At 46.7% G+C, this 20,591-nt stretch overlaps 1 protein-coding gene across 1 annotated transcript in view; it reads left to right on the top strand.

The window, feature by feature from the left end:
- Positions 1-20,591, top strand: part of LOC144158722 (uncharacterized) — a 32,785-nt gene that overhangs the window by 2,197 nt on the left and 9,997 nt on the right. The window contains exons 2-6 of the mRNA XM_077689802.1: positions 2,222-2,386; positions 6,488-6,660; positions 10,122-10,283; positions 11,652-11,816; positions 13,373-13,624. Coding sequence (XP_077545928.1) covers positions 2,222-2,386; positions 6,488-6,660; positions 10,122-10,283; positions 11,652-11,816; positions 13,373-13,624 — 917 coding nt within the window. The remainder of the gene's footprint in view (positions 1-2,221; positions 2,387-6,487; positions 6,661-10,121; positions 10,284-11,651; positions 11,817-13,372; positions 13,625-20,591) is intronic.

Genomic DNA, 20,591 nt, shown 5'->3' with positions numbered 1-20,591 from the left:
TCTCAAAAGCAAGGTGTTATCAGCAGACGTTGTATCAGTTCACAGTCCAGAGCACACCATTCGTGCATTCCACACGAGCATGTAGTTGTGTACATTGTGTTGGCCATTTGCTCGGCTTTTGTGCATTCACACATATGACTCCTCAATCATTTTATTCATCAATGGTTGCATTGTGTGTCAACGAACCGTCGGAAAGTGCAACGTATTAAAGAATTAACTCTTATGAAAATTTTAAAGCGTAGCAATTTCAATGTGCTAACACTTCATGCAGCGATAGTATTTTATGGGTCAATTTTTTTTAGGCAACTTCGGTGGCAATACGTGCTCGACTGATTTGCTTGCCTTGCAACAATCGAACAGTAATTTTTTGCCTTGGTTAAGGTTACTGTTGCTTCACGGGTCATTGTGGTGCTGAGAAGATCTGAAATGAAGTGAGATAAGGTCTATTGTATTTAATTTGGCCTCGGTTAATGCAGTCAACATGTAAATGTATGTTGGAAACATGTACAGACACCTATGCCAGTGCTATCATTCGGAATGTAGCCGTGTTGGCATTGCCAAGCAAAGATATTGAGGTATGTGCCAGCTCACGGTAAGGAGGGGAAGGAGGAAACGTTGCGAAGAGAAAAGTGTAAAGGTGAACCTAGTGAACGCACCTGTCAAATTAGGAATGTGTATTAGAGGCACGTACTGAGGTGTACAGCCATGGACTAACGAAACGCGGACACGAAAATATGAACCAGAACACATGAAATTGAGAAATACTGTTCTTCGAGGTCCAATATTGGCATGCTATTGGTATATTTGGAAATTGATTTGATTGATTGTGGGGTTTAACGCGGCGACGCAATGCAGGCGATGAGATGCGCCGTAGTGGAGGTCTTCGGAGTAATTTTGATCACCTGGAGAACATTAACGTGCACCGAAATCTCGTACACACGGGCATTTTTGCTTTTCGCCTCCATCAGAAAAGCGGCTGCCGCGGCCGAGAATCGAACCCACGACCTCGTGCTCAGCAGCGGAACGCTTTAGCCACTGAGCCACCGCGGCGGGTTACATCGTAAGGAGTCATTAAAGGAGCCATGAAGAGAAAACACAAGTTTGGTTCATTCAAAAGATTGTCTCGTTAGAATCATACTGACACCACTTTTAACGTAAACTTCGCTCAAATAAGCAACATAATTAGGAAAAACGGGAATGGTCATGCGACCCACCAGCTCATTTCCCGCAACAGAACCTGTGATGTCACATGGGCTAAGCTCTGCGATTGGCGGAGGCTGGCAGAAGCAGACGCAAATTAGGTAGAGCTTACAAACTAGACGAACGAGCGATTTGCGCTTAAATTTAGGGCACATTCTTTACAAAGCAATAGGAATGATGGGACAAACAGTGGAAGTTACGAAAGCACATGTAAACATAGAAGTACTGATGCGTTCTGCTGTTCGTACTGTGCACAGCATGCTTTGGTTTAGCTGCACAGCACTATGGGGCTTGGGGTTGTCTCAGGCGACACTGGCCGATTGACGCAAGCAACGGTGTCTTACGTGACCCCATTTGTCGAGCGAGCACTGTTTCAGGGAACGAATATTTTCTCCCAGAACAAAAACAAGCCAGGTTTAAATGCGGGCAAAAACAAACCAAACGCTTGACACGGTATGGTGGCGCCATCTAGGTTACGGAACGTAAAGAAACGCGGGAACAAACCAACACCGCTACAGGGTGGAGACAACCTTTGAACGGTCCCGTGCCGCCGCAATTGGGCCAACGGGCTCAACGCGTTATTCTTTTCGTTTCCCACGAGACCTAGCAACGCGAAACAGACAATATGATTCAAACTTCTTAAGTAAACCGCGTTGCGGCGATAATTTTAGCGCGGTTTTGACACAATGACTTGCTTCGGCGGCGAGCGAGCAACGGAACATGGCGGCGCCAGCGTTACGTGTCTCTACCCTGTACGGCGGATGCGTGAATGAAGGTACTCTAGGCTGCAGAGCGGTCGGTTCCCGTGATGTCACTTGGGACCACGAAAACGCACGATTGAGCGGGAAAATCAAAATTTTAACCTAAATTGTTTAATTTCTCAGTGAATAAAGCACCGTTTGTATCCGGACAAGCGCTGGGGGCACTATAAAACACGAAATCTTTCGAATAAAACCAACTTGCATTTTCTCTTCATGGCTCCTTTAAGTGTGCTCATACTTTTTTCTCCATTGAACTGCAGGGTACTGGTGCAGCGTGCAAACGACTGGCTGAAGGAGAACGGCACGTGGGAGGTGAAGACATGCGAGAGCGTCGAGTTCAAGACCTCCTCCGAGGTGGTCAACACCGAGCGCATGACCTACTACGAGTACGGCGAGCAGAGCACACGCTACGTCCGCAGCCTGAGGTGGGTTCTCCGGGCACTGGCTGCATGCTGTACTGTGCCAACGTCACGGTCTCGTTTGTGTGTGTTGTTTTTGAAAGGGGCCATGAAGACAAAAGGCAAGTTTGGTTCATTCAGAAGATTGCCTCGTTAGAATCATGCTGAGACCACCTTTAACGTAAACTTCGCTCAAATAAGCTGTATAGTTAGGAATAAAAAGGGAATGGCCATGCGACCCACTAGCTCATTTCCCGCAACAGAACCTATGATGTCATATCAGCCAGCTCTGCGATTGGCGGAGGCAAACAAAAGCCAACACGAATTAGGCAGAACTTGTAAGCTTGCCAAACAAGCTATTTGCACTTAAATTTAGGGCACATTCTCTTTATATCAATAAGAATGGTGGGACAAACAGTGGGAGTTATGAAAGCCCACGTAAACATAAAAGTACCGATGCGTACTGCTGTTAGTGCTGCGCGCACTATGCTTTGTTTAACTGCACAGCACTGCGGGGCTTTGGAGTTGTCCCAGACGACACTGGCCGATTGAAGCAAGCGACAATGTCTTACGAGACCATATTTGTCGAGTGAGCACCATGTTTCACGAAACGAATATTTTCTCCATTAACAAAAACAAGCCAGGTTTAAATACGGTCACAAACGAACCAAAGGCAGAAAAGGGCTTGCTGCGGTGTGGTGGCGCCGTCTAGGTGGACTAACAGTAAGCAAGTCTCCGCCCCACACCAATTTTAGCTGAAAGACCCGTTCTTCTGATGTCATTGCAGACGTCGTTCAAACACACGTTTTGGCGGGAGAATCAAATTGTTAACCTTAAACTGATTAATTTCGCAGTGAATAAAGCATCGAACGAACCAAAGGCAGAAAAGGGCTTGCTGCGGTGTGGTGGCGCTGTCTAGGTTGGCTAACAGCAAGCAAGTCTCCGCTCCACACCAATTTTAGCTGAAAGGCCCGTTCTTCTGATGTCATTGCAGACGTCGTTCAAACACACGTTTTGGCGGGAGAATCAAAATTTTAACCTTAAACTGATTAATTTCGCAGTGAATAAAGCATCGTTCGCTTCCGCACAAGCGCTGCGGGCACTATAGAACACGAAACCTTTCGAGTAAAACAAACTTGTATTTTGTCTTCACGGCCCCTTTAAGAAGACGGCTTTGTTGCAATGATGATGATAGCAAGGTCATCGCAGACTTTGAACATGTAATGGAGATATTGTGGCAAACAGATGTGCCAGTGGTGATGCCCCAGCTACTTTCCTGCGACGTCTCTATGACGTCGTCGTCCATCCGAAGCCATCCAAAGCCACGAGACATGGCTGGGCAGTTGCAGCGGGACTTCTGTGTCCGTTCGATCACACCACTTGAATGCTAACCTGTAGTTAATGCACTGATAACCATGTGTTTATGGCCGGAATCTGCTGCATTATTTCTGCCCATTTTACGTCACCGTAGCTCGAGATTTGAAAGTTTCAATATCTATCGCATTTTTTTTTTGTTACAAAAATGTGCGTGTATGGGGGGGGGGCTGGAAGCTAGTCTTTCATTGTTGAAAATTAAGCGCAAACTATAAAACACGCACAAGAAGAAGGACGACACCGGCACTTACTAACAACTGAAAGGTTTATTTTCACAGAAAACACATACATATACAATATAATACCCTCAGAGCCACCAAAACAAACACGTGTATTTGCTGCATATGTGCGTATGTGGGTAAGACAAGAAACTTGGCTGACCCCCGTACCTACCCTCTTGCCTGAAGAGCTGTTACTTCTTCTTTCGCAGAAATACTGAGAGAGAATTGGCCAACACATCCCGAGCCCGTAATCTGTATGTGGAATGCTTCGGCCAGTTCTTTTGTTGTGCGATCACGGTGCTTGAAAAGTACTCCCGTGTTGCAAAAAGCTCATTTCACAGCCACATTTGGAACAATATGAGAGGCCAAATGCGTGCAAGGTTTCCCTTTCAAAGAAGAGTGATGCTCCCCGAGGCATACAATAGTGCAGCGGCCAGTCTGGGCCACTTACACACGACCACAGGTCAGAATAATGCAGTAGACGACATTAGTCTTGCGTGGTACAAGACGCATTCCAGAATTAATTGTACACCCACGTTATGCAGCAGCACACCCACCGGTGTCAGGTCTGTAGCCAACCATTGAGCATAGACTGCTCAGTTTATACTTGGCAGAAAAAAAAACCACCCGAAGGCGGAATCTGTCAGCTGTCTTTTTCGAACGGCAAGACAGCGCATGCACATACGGTATAGCAGCCACTTTTTCGCTTTCGTCCAGATTAGGGTAGATAGGGGGTTAGCCCAGTTTTTTTGTCTTACCCACATATGCGCATGTGCAGCGGTGACAGGTGTTTGTTTTGGTGGCTCTGAGGGTATTATATAGTATGTGTGTTTTCTGTGAAAACAAACCTTTACGTTGTTAGTAAGCGCTGGTGTTGTCCTTCTTTCTTGTTCGTGTTTTATAGTTTGTGGTTAATTTTCAACAACGTATGTTCACCAATTAGCTCCACTGTCAATTTTACTTTAGTTCTTTAAAAGTGAACAAAGTTGTATTTTCTCTTTATAGTCCCTTTAAGTGTGTATGGAACTTCTGAAGTATTAAATGTGAGCATGTGTGTTATGTTTCTCACTTTTTGTGTGTGTGGCATTGAAAAGGCATTCAAGCCAATTTTTATGATGCCCTGAAAGAAGCATACTTCTGTGAATTCCTTACTACATGGATTGAAAGAAGCCCAAAATGTCTAATCTGCTTTCTGGAGGCCAGAGTGTGTGTAGTAGTCGAGAGTGCTATGGGTAGTGTAAGGGTTCTTCCTGTCATGAGTATGGAAATATGCATGGTAAAACTCAACTGGGCCGCCGTACGACCGAATGAAAAACTTGCAGCTCAGACGACATGCAGCAGTGTAGTAGTTGTGGTAGTACTTATTTTTGTTACGATGTCAGCCAGATACAAGTGTTGGTCGGTTGGCAAACTTGCTGGGTTTCTTTGTACAGTTGTACGTTTGTTGCACTGAGCTTGAGTACAAATTGTGGAAAACTTGAGAGGAGGTAGAATGGATCAGAATTAGGTAGCCTATGGTTGCACTGTTGCCATATGATTGTCAGTTTGTGATTTGCATGCCCGTAAGGGTCTTCGAAGTCTTCTACATGGTTTCTGGGCCTCTCTTTCTGCCAAAATTTGCTGCCATGGATATGCGAAATTCCGTCTTTGCAAAGCTCGCGTTTTTTTTTTTTTTTCTCATAATTTTATGTACATTGATAAATTGGATGTCTTGCACAGCATGAGGGCTGTGTGGGGAAGCTAGACACAAAGGTTGCGCAAGAAATAAAAGCACGAGCTAATGCATTGCATACTAAGCACTGGGCCACAGGTTTTATTCTCTGCTGTTGCAGGATTTTTTCTTTTTTCTTTGACATAGGTGGAAAACAAAAAAGGCCTCCTTGTGTCGAGATTTCGGTGCATGTTACAAGATGTCCAGGTGATCAGAATTAATCCGCAGCCCTCTCATAACTTTCCTGTGGCACATAAGGCCCAGTCTGACTCTAGATGCAAGAGCCAGTTGGTTTGGAAATCGAACAACCCCTCCCCCTGCTCTGTGCAGTCCCCCTGTGCTTCTGTTGTTCCCCCTAAAAAAAGATCTCTGGCACATTCGTGGCTGACAACCACTGCACTATTGGTTTGTGCAAAGACTTGTAACAGTCAGATACAGGCAGCGATGGCAACCAGTCTCATACAAATAAAGTGGCAGCCCATAATATTAATAAATCACAATTGTCTCGTGTCTTAGCAGCACCCCATTAATGCATTATTCATTCCTTTTGTGAATAAAAGTCTTTTTCACCATGACTTCCTCATCAGAAGAGTGCTTGAGCGACACAGTTTCTCAGCTCCTCCACTTTCTTTTGATTCTGTAGTGAAGTCATGTAAGAGGCTCTAGGCTGCCAAGGCTGTCTCTCACTACAAGGGGACTGTGTTTCAGAAGAGATTACCTTTGCCGTTACAATCGAGCAGCTGGATATATGCGAGTGTGTGACGATACTACTGCCCTGGGGCTTCAGTTGGCTTTGGCTGCGGCTTCTGCTGCTGCACGCAGGCTGTGGCTTGTGCCCCGGCTGGACCAGACGCGCCCTGCCCAGCAGCTGGAGTACCGCAACCTGATCCCCCAACAGACTGGCCACGCGGGGCTCTTTGGCATGCCCACCTTTGAAACGCTGCACGAGGTGCTCGAGCGGTACAACCGGGAGCTCATGTACCAGCCTGCGCCAGGTACTGTCCATGGGGGAGCTTTTGTCATCACTGTCATCATCATGATCATCACCAGCCTATCTACGCCCACTGCAGGGCAAAGGCCTCTCCCATTAATCTCCAATTACCCCAGTCCTGTGCTAACTGCGACCAATTTATCCCCGCAGACTTCTTGATCCCGTCTGCCCACCTAAATTTCTGCCGCCCCCTGAAACGCTTGCCTTCTCTAGGGACCCACTCCATTGCCCTTAATGACCAACGGTTATATGGCCTTCGCATTATATGCCCTGCCCACGCCCATTTCTTCTTAATTTCTACTAATATGTCCTTAACACGCGTTCGTTTCCTGACCCACTCCGCTCTCTCGCACCATCGTCATCAGCGTATTTATGGCCACTGGGGAACGAAGGCCTCTCCCATAGAGTACTATCTCCTCCTTTCCCGCATCCTCCAAATCCAATCTTTGCCCCCAAATTATCTTGTCCCAATCAGCTACTGAGTCTTCTACTATATTTCTCACCGGTCACTATGCTGCTGAATCAGTAGTCATTCTGTTCTATACATGTTCGTTCATTCATTCATACATTCATTCATTCATAGATTAATTTATTTATTCATCCATTCATTCATTCATTCCTTCATTTATTGTTTCATTTGGGCAGTACAGTGCAGAAATGACGGCGAGGCAAAGCAAAAGGAGGCATACCCTCCTGACCACGCTTCACCCCGCTTCAGCAGCAGTAAAAGCAAACAACAAACAACATGCAGTACATATATAAAAATAGTCTTCAGACATGAAGAAATAAGAAAAAAAAAACATTTCACTTTAATGCCGTAGGATAACGTCATAATAATTTTTTTAGTAAGAGCACACATCAGCTCGGGCAACATAAACCAGTACAAGGAATCACGAGGACAAAGATGGCACTTTAAAGTACTCGAACATACAAATTTGCATCATTGTAATGATAACTCATTCGCGGAATGAATGTATATTTATATATATATTTATTCATTCATACATTGATTGATTGATTGAGATAACTTGTAGGGCCATTGCGGCATTATATAGCAGTACAGTATTATGGGATGGCTACATATTTACAAATACCTTGACTAGGCAATAACGTAAAACTGTAGAAACCCAGCTATAGGATCAGTGTCGTACAGGACAAAAGGTATAGCAGCTTAAAAAAAAATGACGTGGGCACTATGTGACAAATGCAAATACGGTCGAAGAAAGCAGGAACTTTTAAGCCAGCAAAATGGCTGTGGCAACACGAGGCAATGAAAACGCCGAGCCACAGAACAACACATATATTTAGAACACGTCAGCAGCTGCCGGGCCGAATGCTCGGAGTTCCTTGGAGCACTGACCGCTCGCGCGAGGAGGCTCGCGTAGTGAGCCTCTGAATAGTGTTTCATCGTGTTCGTCTTCGTCGATGCTGCATGGCGGAGCCGTGGAGTAAACCGGAAGGATGCTTTTAGAGGCCGTCTTGTGGGTGTTGTTGTCTGTTGTGGCTGGGGAGGGTGATCCACAATTAGTATTGTGGATTCGTCTGGTTGTGCAGAAAGCGGCTCCTCAATAAAGGCTGGTTTGAGGCAATCAACAGAAATAGTGTCCTGTCTGCCATCCAAGTCCACTGGGAAATGCTTATCAGCACAATGAATGACGCGGTAGAGTCCGTCGCAAGGAGGCTGAAGTGGTTTGCACACAGCGTCATGGCGGACAGAAATGTAGGGGGACTTTGTCAGCTTGATGGGCACATGGGTGTCCACACGCTGCTGGCGGCGTGGTGCAGGCGCACGAAGTGAGCGAAACGAACCTCGTAGTTTGGTCACGTAGTCGGTCGCAATCAGGGCACGGTTGTGATTCGGAATCAGTGAAAAACTCTCCCGGCAGGCGTAGCGGTGCACCAAAGACGATCTCTGTGGGTGTGGAGTGCAGATCCTGCTCCAAAGTAGCCCGAAGGCCCAGCAGAACCAACAGAAGGGAGGTGGACTATTGTGTAGCGTCCGGCTGTGCCCTGAATGCGGTCTTGAGGGAGCGGTTAAAACGCTCCACGAGCCCGTTGCAATGGTGGTAGGCTGTGGTGCGGATGCAGGAAGTGCCAAGAACGGTCAGCAGGTTATTGAAGAGTGCCGACTTGAACTGGCGACCTCGGTCAGTGGTGATAGTTGATTGAACACCATAGCGGGAAACCCAGTTCGCAACAAATGCGTTGACGATGGTTTCACTATGGATCTCAAGAAGAGGAGACGCTTTGGGCTCACGCATGAAGCGATCCACGCAAGTTATAGTAGATATGCGTACCCTTTTGGTGGACATCCAACAATAATTGAAAACTGAATGCTAGCAAAACCAAAGCCGTACTTTTTCATCCACGTCGTAAAATCAGCGCAGTTGCACCTATTGTAATCAATCAGACTCCAGTCAAATTTGTTAAATGTTTCAAAACACTAGGTGTCTATTTCGAAGAAGCTGCATCATAGATTAAACACACTGACTATTTAATCCAGAAATTATCCCAGATCTCCGGCCTTATGCGCCGTTATTGTTGTTCTTTTCCAATCTCAGTTAACTTTCTACTTTACAATTGTATTTTTAGCTCTGTGCTTAAGTACAGCGTACTAATCTGGGCTACCACAACTCGAAAAAATATAGGAAAAATAACAGTTTTACAAAAACGAACTATTCGCCTAGTCAGCGAGGTTCTGTATCTTTCTCCTACATGAGAACTATTTAAAAAGTACAGTGTTATTCGCATGGATTCTTTTTAAAGTTATAAACTGTGCTGACGTTACAAACAAGCAGTAGTAAATAACGGCTCACTAATTATTCTAGCTGGTCTAGAAAAGCTCTCTTCGACATATTCTACTCGCAATCCTGAAACCTGGAAAGTGAAAAAAATGCCGAACAAATGTTGCGACGCAGATTGCCGTCTTTACTGAATAATTTTGAGGAAATTTCTGCCATTCCCTTTGACCATATGCGCAGCATCTTTATACTTAACTCATGATGTTGTTATAAGAATATTTTCCTCGTTCTCGCTACTGTATTTTTAAGTTCCTATTTTTCCAAACCCTGTTTAGTATGTATTCGAGTAGTGTTTATAGTCACTGCTTACATTGTATATACGTTGCGTTTTTTTGTTTGTATTGATTTTTGTTAATATTGGCCAATGCCACTTGCCACCTGTCGCACTGGGGGCTGGTGCTAGTCAAGCTGTTTTACGGCTTTTTTCCCAGCTCCCTTGGCGCGAACGTGTTTGTTGTTTTTTCGCGCAAGAATAAAATCGCATCACATCACATCATCACAAGCAATTGCTGCAGCTGCAATGAGATGATAGCTCAACGTATTATATATGTATTTCCACACCGCCCGAGCCTATCTTTTCTTTCACCCTCGTGTGTTTGGGAAGTTTTAACACTAACTCTCCCCTGGCAGATGGTGATTGGCGATGCCCTCGTATGCCCTGCAGGTCGGGTGCTGGCTGTTGAGACGCAGGAGATGAAGATCCCCAGCTACTCGAACTTTGACCCCGACCGGTCGTACTGGTCCGAGTACGGCGGTCGCAACCGGCACTTTCTCTTTGTGGTCCGCGTCTTCTACGAGCTGGGAACCATCGGCTGTGAGGAGATCGGTGAGTGGGGTCTGAGCAAGCTTGGCCACTCTAGAGGGACTGTGGGAAGCATTGCTTTGCTACAATTTGTAAAGGATGGGGACTTTTTAATCATCATCATCATCATCATCATCACCAGCCTGTCTACGCCCACTGCAGGGCAAAGGTCTCCCCCATTAATCTCCAATTACACCTTTCCTGCGCTAACTGCGACCACTTTATCTCTGCAAACTTCTTGATCTCATCTGCCCATCTAACTTTCTGCCGCCCCTGCAACGCCTGCCTTCTCTAGGGATCCGCTCTGTTACCCCTAATGACCAGCGGTTATCTTGCCTTCGCATTACATGCCCTGCCCACGTCCATTTCTTTTTCTTAATCTCTACTAATACATATGTCCTTAACACGTGTCTGTTCCCTGACCCACTCCACTCTCTTCTTGTCCCTTAATGTTACACCTATCATCTTCCACTCCATTGCCCGCTGAGTCGTTCTTGATTTAAGTTGAACCCTCTTAGTGAGCCCCCAAGTTTCTGCCCCGTAGGTGAGTACCAGTAAGATGCAGCTGTCATACACTTTCTTCTTCAGGGACAATGGTAAGCTGCCATTCGCTATCTGAGAATGCCTGACATATGCGCTCCACCCCATTCTTATCCTTCTAATTATGTCTGCCTCATAATGCACAGTTGCAATTCTGATGACGTGTATGTCTGTGTGGGGCCATGTTTTCTGCATATCTACATGCGAAGGAACTAGCTCTTAAGGTGACTTGCTCACTGTGTACACGACAAAGCGCTGGCACTGAAAAATAGCTCCTCAGGGTTGGAAACTGTAATTGGGGCCCCTGTAAATAAGGGGGGGGTGTTGGAAGAACTTTGTGGGCTTGGTGGTGGTGTTTGAGGCTGTTGCATTGCATTAGTCGGAGCAGCCCTAATTTCAACGGAATTTCTACCAGGGCATGTGGTTACATCTGCTGCTTTGTATCACAACTGGGGGTGTATGCCTGACTTGAAGCAAAAACTTGCTCACATATGTGCATGCACATGTCACAACACATCGCCATCATCATCATCAGTGTAACGAGGTGTACAATCATAATATACCACTACCTGTGTGTCGCTGTTTCCCATACACACCCGCAGATAGACTCCTAAAAGTTACGAGAATACTCGAGTGGTGCTTGTTGCACTGAAGCACACCCCATTGTCACATTTGATGTTCCACGTCATTCCTCCGAAAAGGCAAGGACTGTAATTTCCTGAAACTGAAAATGAACACTGCAAGCTTTTTGAATTCCCCGAGGAATGTTTTTGGCGTGAGTTGCTCAGCCGTTGTTCACTTCAGAAGTATCTTGCCTGTGGCACACGATTTTTAATGGTTGTGTGGTCGCAGGGGCGGCCGACTTCGTGCCCCTGCGGGAGTCGACGGGCGGCCTCTTCTCGTTCCCGCGGTACGAGCCCTTCAGCAACGTCATTGGCCGAGCTGCCCAGTGGTGCTCCCAGCAGTCGTCCCTGCGTTTCTGCAACGCCCAGTCCCTCGAGATCAAGCTCAAGTCGGGTGAGCGTCTGGCAGCGTCGTGGTCGCGGGATTTAAACAGCGAAGCTGTTTGGCCAATCGCAACTTCTCGTGTCCGCACTTAAAAATACCAGGAAATTGCCGAGCCCCCACACGTGAGTGCGGGCCTCGCGGCGACCGCCCGACAGTTAACAAAACCAAGAAAATGCCTAGCGCTCGTGTGTGCATGCCTCGTGAGGGCTGCCCAGCGTCCCCGGCGCACGTTTGTCAAGCCAAGCATACCCACTTAAAAACATTGGCCGAGATTGGCCAAAAAAAAAAAAACTAGCATTCGCTGTAATCGTGGAAACCTTGCTCGGAACGAGGAAGACACGTCATAGCTTACATGCACCCCTCCAAGGTGATGTGCAATAATTACCACTTCAAAAAAAAAATGAATGAAGCTCACACTTATAGCAGTAATGATGGAGTAAAGGTCGTTGCGGCAGCGAAGAAGAAGCAAATTGGCTGCATTTGGGAAATTGGACCCTAGTGATGGTCGTGAAGGTTGCCTACAGCTTCACCACTCCCAAGTCTTGCGCGTTGGTGTGAGCTTCCTTTTTTTTTTTTTTTTTTTTTTTTTTTGTAGTAGCAACTTTGGGTCTGTCCGTTAAGATATGCTGTAGGGCTGTTCACCGGATAACTGCGTGAAAATCGAAGCTTTTAATGTGTAGAATTTTTTGCCAAGTATCCTCGCAGCCCCGACCATGCAACGTCCTCCATTTGCAAAAACATGCATAATTGGCGGAGTTAGCACACTTGGGCATCATAATAGCAGAAATGGCGATAATTGGTCCAATGGAGTATTGGAAGACCTTCAAATAGAAGAAACGAAAGTTTAAAAAATCATGCAAGCGAACTTATGAAATCAGAAACAACGATCTTGCACACTTTCCCTCAAAGTGATGGCAAAAACAAAGAAGTCTGGAAAACAACAATGGGAACAAGAATAAAAAAATCGCAGCAATGCACCGACCGTTTCAAGCCTTGCATTTGCACAAAAATGCATGATTGGCAGGGTTAAGGCAGTTGTAAATGTAAATCATTCAAAAAAGCAGAGGAAGCAGAGGAAAGGTATAAAGCAATAAAATAACCCAGCATATTTGCTAACTCATAGCCAAATGCAGCTATAAAAACTCAAGATAAAAACTCAAGATATAATCACTCAAAACAGCTTCCCTTAATTGTTAGGTAAACTCTGTGAAACTTGTCAGTCTTGCTGCTTTTTTTTCCCGCCGATTTCAAGTACCCGTGGCATCATTTTCTGAGTCAGCCAATTAGTTCCCAAGATAATTAGAGATAATGAGCCATTTTTGGAGCAACTATAAACCAAACAGTGTGGGTCATAAAGCTGCCATCTTTATATTTTCCAATACCATGAACCCTGGCGAATGCAATAGGAGAGTCGGTTTTTTGATGCAATGCTTAGAACTAATTTTATAGGTCATTAAACTTTAGCGGCACCAGTGGCAAGGAACCATTTCGAATACCCATTTTAAACGTTGAAGTTGAATGAATGCCCCCCTTGCAAACCCTGTACACTCCTTCCCTTTTCGCAGGCACCGTGGCGGACACGCAACGCATGTCGTACACGGAGCACGCGGAGCGGACCACCTTCTACGTGCGGGTGCTGCGGGTGGCCTACAGCAAGGAGCCCGCACCCCTGGAGGGGGGCCTTCCCCCCTCCCCCCCGCTGTCCCTGCACTGCAAGACCTTCATGCCCCTGCAGCTGACGCGCGGGATCTTCGTGCCCGAGTTCGAGAGCCTCTCGGCCACCAAGAAGCGCATCGAGGCCTGGATACGGGCCACCGGTGAGCAGGCTTGAGCCGCTACTGTTAACGGCGTTACACACAGTTCTCCGGTAATATTCAGTGAAACCCTGATAATACGGCTTTCAAGAGACCGTATGAAAGCGTCGTATGTCCGCGGTGTTGTATGATCAGGGTGCGGGTAAATGCAGGCTTAGTAGACAGTCTCACGTGACAGGTGGCTAAGGACTTACTTATATTACTATATTTAGCAAGTCCTTGCGTTATTTGCGAAATCGCTAACTGAAATCCTAAGTTTAAAAAAAAAAGAAGAAGCAGCACCTGCTTTGTGCCCCCATCCCTTCAACGTTGTCTGCGCTAGCCCGCCAGCCATGCACTGTGTGCCATGTGACCCCCACGCTGTCTGGTGGTAGGCCGGCAGCCGTGAACTTCACGCATGCCAGATAAGCTGGGAAAAGCGACGCGGCCTAGCAAATTGAGAGGGAAGAGGGCGAGAGTGTGGAACTGCCAATGCCAAGCGAAACGAATGACAGTACGAGGCGGTGATGGGGGAAAAAAGGCACAAAGAAAGGAGCGGAGTGGCGATGCTGCTTTGAGAGACACTGATAAGCAGAGAGCAGAGATAGAGGGCAAGAGAGCGCCGTGAAAGGAAGAAACTTGGGTTGAGCGGGCGAGGGAAGCGGATGTTCAGTCGTCGTCGTGGGGTCGTGTCGTATGTGTTCTCACGTTTGTCGGCTCGATGGGAGCTCCAAATTCACGGTCCACCAGCCATCTAGACTGACTTGCGCGGTTGGCACATTGGTGTTCTGCTGCCGCGTGGGGCCTTCAAATGTTAACTCCCGCCCGCCCGCACCCATCTGCTTGCTTGAGTCTGTTCGGCAAGTGGTGTGGCCCGCCTTTGGACCTTTGCACACCAAGCAGCGTCAAACGGGGGTTAAGAATAAAGAAAGGTCGGGACGAGGCAGCGAAACGGTGTAAGAGGGGGCAAAAACACCGGTTTATTCCTGCCAGGGTCCATCATATTGATACGAGCTAGACCAGTCAGTTACAGAAGGCATGGTATGAGAGAGCGGCCACCCAAGCAAGAAACCGAACTACACGCGCGTCTCTGTCAGCATCTTCTTCATCTTCCCTCCTTGATGATGATCCCGACTCACAGCTCATCCGTGTACCCTTTACAGCGAGCGTATCAAATGTCTCGTAACAGAACCCCCCTCCCGTAAGAGCACCGAGCTCAGGGCGAAACTGTAGGCTGTGAACGGTTTGGCTTTAGACGGACGGCATGGACTACATCAGTCTCGGAGGGCGGGATGAGTTAGACGGAACGACAGGGGTGATTTGATAGTTCACAGCAGTCACTTGATGCAGTACACGGTATGGGCCGTAGTAACGGGCGAGGAGCTCCTCGGAACACCCTACTTGGCGTGCAGGACACCAGAGCAGCACAGGGGATCCAGGCGCAAAGTGGTGGGCGCTGTGGCGTCGATCGTAATGGGACTTTTGAGAACCCTGGGATGACGTAAGCCTGGTGCGTGCTATGCTGCGGTCAAAGTCAACCAGGGCAATGGCATCTTGTGAATAGCTAGAAGGCGGTGTGGTTTGTTTGAGTAAAGTGTCCACAGGCAATACGTGCTCTCGACCGAAGAGGAGGTAAAAAGGAGAAAATCCGGCGGTATCATGACGGGTTGAGTTGTATGCGAATGTAATGAAAGGCAAAGCAATGTCCCAGTCGCGATGGTCATCCGAAACGTACATGGAAAGCATATGCGTTAGAGTTCTGTTACGTCACTCTGTAAGACCGTTGGTCTGCGGATGGTAGGAAGTTGTAAATTTGTGCGTGCTTGCACAGGAGCGAAGGACGTCATCGACTACTCGCCACAGGAAGTTTCGTCCGCGGTCAGTCAATAGCTGACGAGGAGCACCATGATGGAGGATCACCTCGTAAAGGAGAAAATCTACCGCATAGGTAGCACAGCTGGTTGGAAGGACCCGTGTTATTGCACAACATGTCGCATAATCAGTGGCCACTGCGATCCACCGATTTCCGGCCGCAGACTGGGGAAAGGGGCCAAGCAGGTCTAAACCAACGCGGAAAGATGGTTCGACCGGTATGTCCGGTGGCTGAAGAGGGCCGACAGGCAGCATCGTCTGTGCTTGCTGACGTTGGCACTTGTCGCATGCATCGACGTAACGGCGAATAGAGCGGTAAAGCCCTGGCCAGAAGAAACGCTGTCGGACACGCTCGTATGTTCTGGAAACTCCTAAATGACCAGCTGTTGGATGGTCGTTGGATGAGGGGGAAATATAAGTTTACTAAGAGTTTTTAGAAGCAGTATTTCTTGGTTTATAACTGAAGTTTCTTCTCTGGTGACGTGCCACTGCTGTCGGGGCTACTGACTTGGCTGCTGAATGAGCTTCCGAACCTCGGTTGCCGCTAAATCTCATTCGCCTCAAATGACATTCGGTATTCTCGTGCAGCGCCAAAATAATGACATTTACTCTAAATATCATTAGATCTGCCGTGTGACAGGGGTATTAAGTTGGTCCATAGGGTCTATGGCGAAGGTGTAAGACAGCCCTGGCATGACCCCTGCCATATGTGGCAGTAAACTGTGGGGCCACGTACGAAACTGCGACTTTGCACCGTCCCTGTTATTAATGCAAAAGCAATAATTAACTCTGTGGGTGGGAATTCCGGCATCCGCAGGTTGAAGAATGGCCAGATTGGCTACAAATTGCACAGGGAATTGCTCCTGCAGACAAAGTGAAGACACTGAGGTGGAAATGAAATTTCTAAAAAAAAAATCTGGTTAATTCCTCTGTCATAGGAATCGGTGAAACGCAGAAGTGAAATGTGCAGCGAATTCTGCAACTGAGCATGATTTGCTGGTCGGCGGCTGTCTTGTGGGTGTGCTTGGCGAGCGACGCCCTGCTGGCGGGGCGCTTCGTCAAAGGTGTACTGGCGTCATTTTTGTGATGGATATGACGTCAGTGAAATATGGGTGTATACCGGCATAAAACACTTTCGTGTCAAAATATAAAACCCAAAAACGAACAACCCTAAGTGTAATGTACTCTTTAGTGCTAAAGGTTGCTTTCCCGCAAGGAGACCTTGTGTGCAGGGGTACACCATTCACAGGCCGCTTGCTTCGTTGTTCGGGAGTCATTTCCGTGACGGATATCACGTCAGTGAAATCTTGGTGGAGCCAGGAATAAAACACTTTCGTGTTAATTTGTGTCTGGGTGGGGTTTGAATCATGGACCTCGGCAGTACAAGACGAGCGTCCGTTCACAAAATCGGCGCATCTTCGTGGCTCTACCCAGTGTATGCGTTGTGGCTTTTGTAATAAAAATGTGTGTTACCGGCATGTGCCGAGACCTACATGACTAACAGTCGAGTCCACTTATAACGATACCATCTACAGTAGAATCCCAAGAAACGGAAATCGCTTAAATGGAATTGCCCCTTAAACGGAACAGTAGCCCGTACGTTGGTTGGTTTTGTATTCAGATAATGTAAAGAAACTCTCGGCAATCGGAACTAACATTTACGTGTCACAGTGTAAACGGAACAACTTCTTGTGAAACCCATTGGCATGAGAATCAGCTTTTTACGGTTCCGGCTGGCTCATTTTTTTTTCTTCCACGTTTTTTTTTAGCCTCGTTGGCCTCGTCAGCCTCATCTTGTTTGTGGTCAGACGTGTTAGCGCAACGAATGCAACATTGCAGTTCTTGTTCAAGTCGATCGGTCTCGATTCAGGACTCCAGAGATTACAGGGCTCAGCTTTTGCCGTCTCGTTCGTTCAATCGTGGTGCTATTCACGCTTCATTACCGCGTTGCCATCTAAATTCGGTGGCTCGTAAGAACTCATGAAGTTGAAGCCTCTAGCCTTTGTGAAGATACAGTTGCAAGGACTCAAACAAAAATAATTGATGCATTTTGTAGTGCACAACAAATCATTGTTGTCAAATCAACTTTGTGAATGCTGTGCCTAAACCTCTTTGTAGTTTCCTTGCTTTCTGAAAAACTATCAGCTACATTCACCGTCTAGTGCTTAGAGTTCCATGAAATGGTATTAAGAGAGTGTGCGCACATAAATTCGCACTTTCACACATCCATCTCAGTAAACGAAACTCTTGTTAACCTTTTGAGGGTCACGGCCGTACATGAACGGCATTGGCAAACACTTTCAAAATGGTGAATGACGTACATGTACGGCATCGCTTGTATCTTTAGAAAAAGCACGCCTTTTTCACCAACTTCTCTTGCTTGGCATGTGCTGCCACACTTCGGAAATACGTGAAATTTTTTTCTTGCACCGATGGCTTTTTTTATTTTTTTTTATAATTTACTTCAGCGGCGCGCCGGCTATCCCTTGCGCATCCGCTAACGAGGGGGCGCGCTGGGTATCGCCCACAGGGTACCCGGGCGCCTCTTGCTTCTTGCGCCTGCCACAGACCAAGGTCGCCTGCGAAACTGATGAGGCTCTTTTCTCGTTTTTTTTGTATTTTATGAGCGGTGCGCCATCCATCGCTCCCGCATCCGGCCGCGCGCGCCGGCGGCCGCGCAGCGGCTGGTTTCGGTTTTGTCTGCAGGGCGCTTCCCGCTTTTTGCGCCCGCGAAACTGGTGTTATCTGATTTTGATTCACTCAAAAGCTGCCGGCTTGTTACTCTCTCGTTTTTATTTAGAATTTTTCTTGTGTAACGCCATAATAAACCACATGTATGTAACAACACAAATGATTTTTTTTTTCACTTTACGGTCACCCAAAAAAATTTTTGGTTTTTTTATGTCGGTATAGATTCGTCCGTAGAATTTAAATCAGCAATAAAAAACATCGACCATGGGGGGATGCATTTGGGGAAAAAATTCGACCCTCCAAGGGTTAAAGGGAACTAATTTTTTCGGTCCCTTGAAGTTCCGTTTATCGAGAGTCTACTGTATAACAAAGTATCGGATATAACGATGGACTACTATGGCACCGTCCACTTTTGTATGTGTTCTACAGTAAAATAAACCGCTTACTATTTAAAAATAAACTGCCTCGCATCCCGTCGACCCCCTAGAAAACAAGTCAACTACGTCAGTTACAAGGAATCGAAGGGAGGAGGGGAGCAGTTTTCCTTCCAAACCCCCTCTCGGCGCCGCCGCTTTGCCACTGCCCCCGTGCCCACTTTGAATTTGACTGAGTGCCTCTTCAACTGCCTCCATTTCTCCACAGAAGGGACGTCGGGGCCAATGTTTTGGAAATGTCCGAGTTTCTCACTGAAAAGGCGATAGTTGTGCGGGTGTTGCGGACAGCGGTCACAGTGACGACTCTGACTACACAGTTGCGCGGCCTATTCGGGTAGTGTCTACACAGGAGGCCCAACGCATGATACTGTCCCTCAGGGACTTCCTTTCCACCAAGGAACCGTCCCTCAGCTAGGTGAAGCACCTATAGATGCTCTTGAAAAAGATGCGCGTGAGCTTCGCGTGTGGTACACAAAGCTGATCGCCTATTTCTGCAAATAAGTAGTAGTACGATCTTGCTTGCATGCGAATAAAATGTTTTGAGCTCTGTTTCGTCTTTTTTTTCCGTGACCGGCTTACAACAATTATCGGTTCTAACGATGAAATTTCCTTGGCACATGGATATAAGTGGACTCGACTGTAATACGAGCCTGCTAATTACAGGAGTAGGAATTAGGCGAGTAGCAAAGCAAAACACGTTCCTGCTAAATATCCTCTTTGATTGGTGGTACGAATGCAGGCATGTGGTTGAGTCAGAGCAGTCAAGATAGCAAGAAAATGTGCAAAGTGAAAAGGATGACCATAATAACGACAGGACACATTCAGCAATCGGACGCTTATACTTTTTCAATCGCTACATCATGAGAGGAGTTTTGGTGCCCTTGTATTCTTATGCTCACCCAAGCAAAAGCTTCTTTGCTTTGAGACAACTCGTTTTAACATGTAAGACATCTGTTTCAAAAAATATTCAAATTTTGGGTGTCTAATGCACCAAGGCAACCCCTGGGCTAGAGGTTCACTGAAGCGGAGGCCTCCGGACCAATTTGACCTCCTCGGGATTTTTAAAGGGACCCTGCAACACTGTCAATAAATGCTTTCACTCGTTCCTTCGCACCTGGAACCATTGTGAAAGCTTCAGTTATCCCCAGCACGGAGTGGCACTGTGTGATTTGCTCGTCACAGCAGCACTACCCGCCTTCTGTTTCTGCTGTGCTTTTGTGGCTTTCTTTTAAAAGTGGCTATCGAATACGTTCATCGCTGCAACTGAAGGAACACCGCCCAATAGAAGCTACACTGCTGTGATGATGTAATTCCAGCGATCGAAGAACGCCAGGAGTGGGAAAGAGAGAAAAATCTTTTGATCAAGTTTCTAACTAACCTAATGGGCGTAGAGCAGCAATTCGTAGCTGAGGCACTGTGCAGCCCTGTAATTTAAGTACTGGGTATGTTGGTTGACTACGTTCTGCGAGCGTTTAAGATTTCGAAAGAAGTTAAAAAAAGTGTTGCAGGGCCCCTTTAACATGCGCTGAAATCTTGACACATAGGCCTTTTCACTTTTTGCTTTCATCTGTGGCACTGTGCAACCCTTTAATTTAAGTACTGGGTATGTTGGTTGACTACGTTCTGCGAGCGTTTAAGATTTCGAAAGAAGTTAAAAAAAGTGTTGCAGGACCCCTTTAACATGCGCCCAAATCTTGGCACATAGGCCTTTCCACTTTTTGCCTTCATCTGTGGCACTGTGCAACCCTTTAATTTAAGTACTGGGTATGTTGGCTGACTACGTTCTGCGAGCGTTTAAGATTTCGAAAGAAGTTAAAAAAAGTGTTGCAGGGCCCCTTTAACATGCGCCCAAATCTTGGCACATAGGCCTTTCCACTTTTTGCCTTCATCTGTGGCACTGTGCAACCCTTTAATTTAAGTACTGGGTATGTTGGTTCACTACGTTCTGCGATCATTTAATATGATTTCGAAAGAAGTTAAAAAAAGTGTTGCAG

This window comes from Haemaphysalis longicornis, unplaced genomic scaffold (genome assembly GCF_048455015.1).
Source record: "Haemaphysalis longicornis isolate Haplotype H1 unplaced genomic scaffold, Haemaphysalis longicornis Haplotype H1 scaffold_10, whole genome shotgun sequence".
NCBI classification, from domain to species: domain Eukaryota; kingdom Metazoa; phylum Arthropoda; class Arachnida; order Ixodida; family Ixodidae; genus Haemaphysalis; species Haemaphysalis longicornis.
Note: the sequence above shows the minus strand (reverse complement) of the source record. Positions and strands in the feature narration are given on the sequence as shown.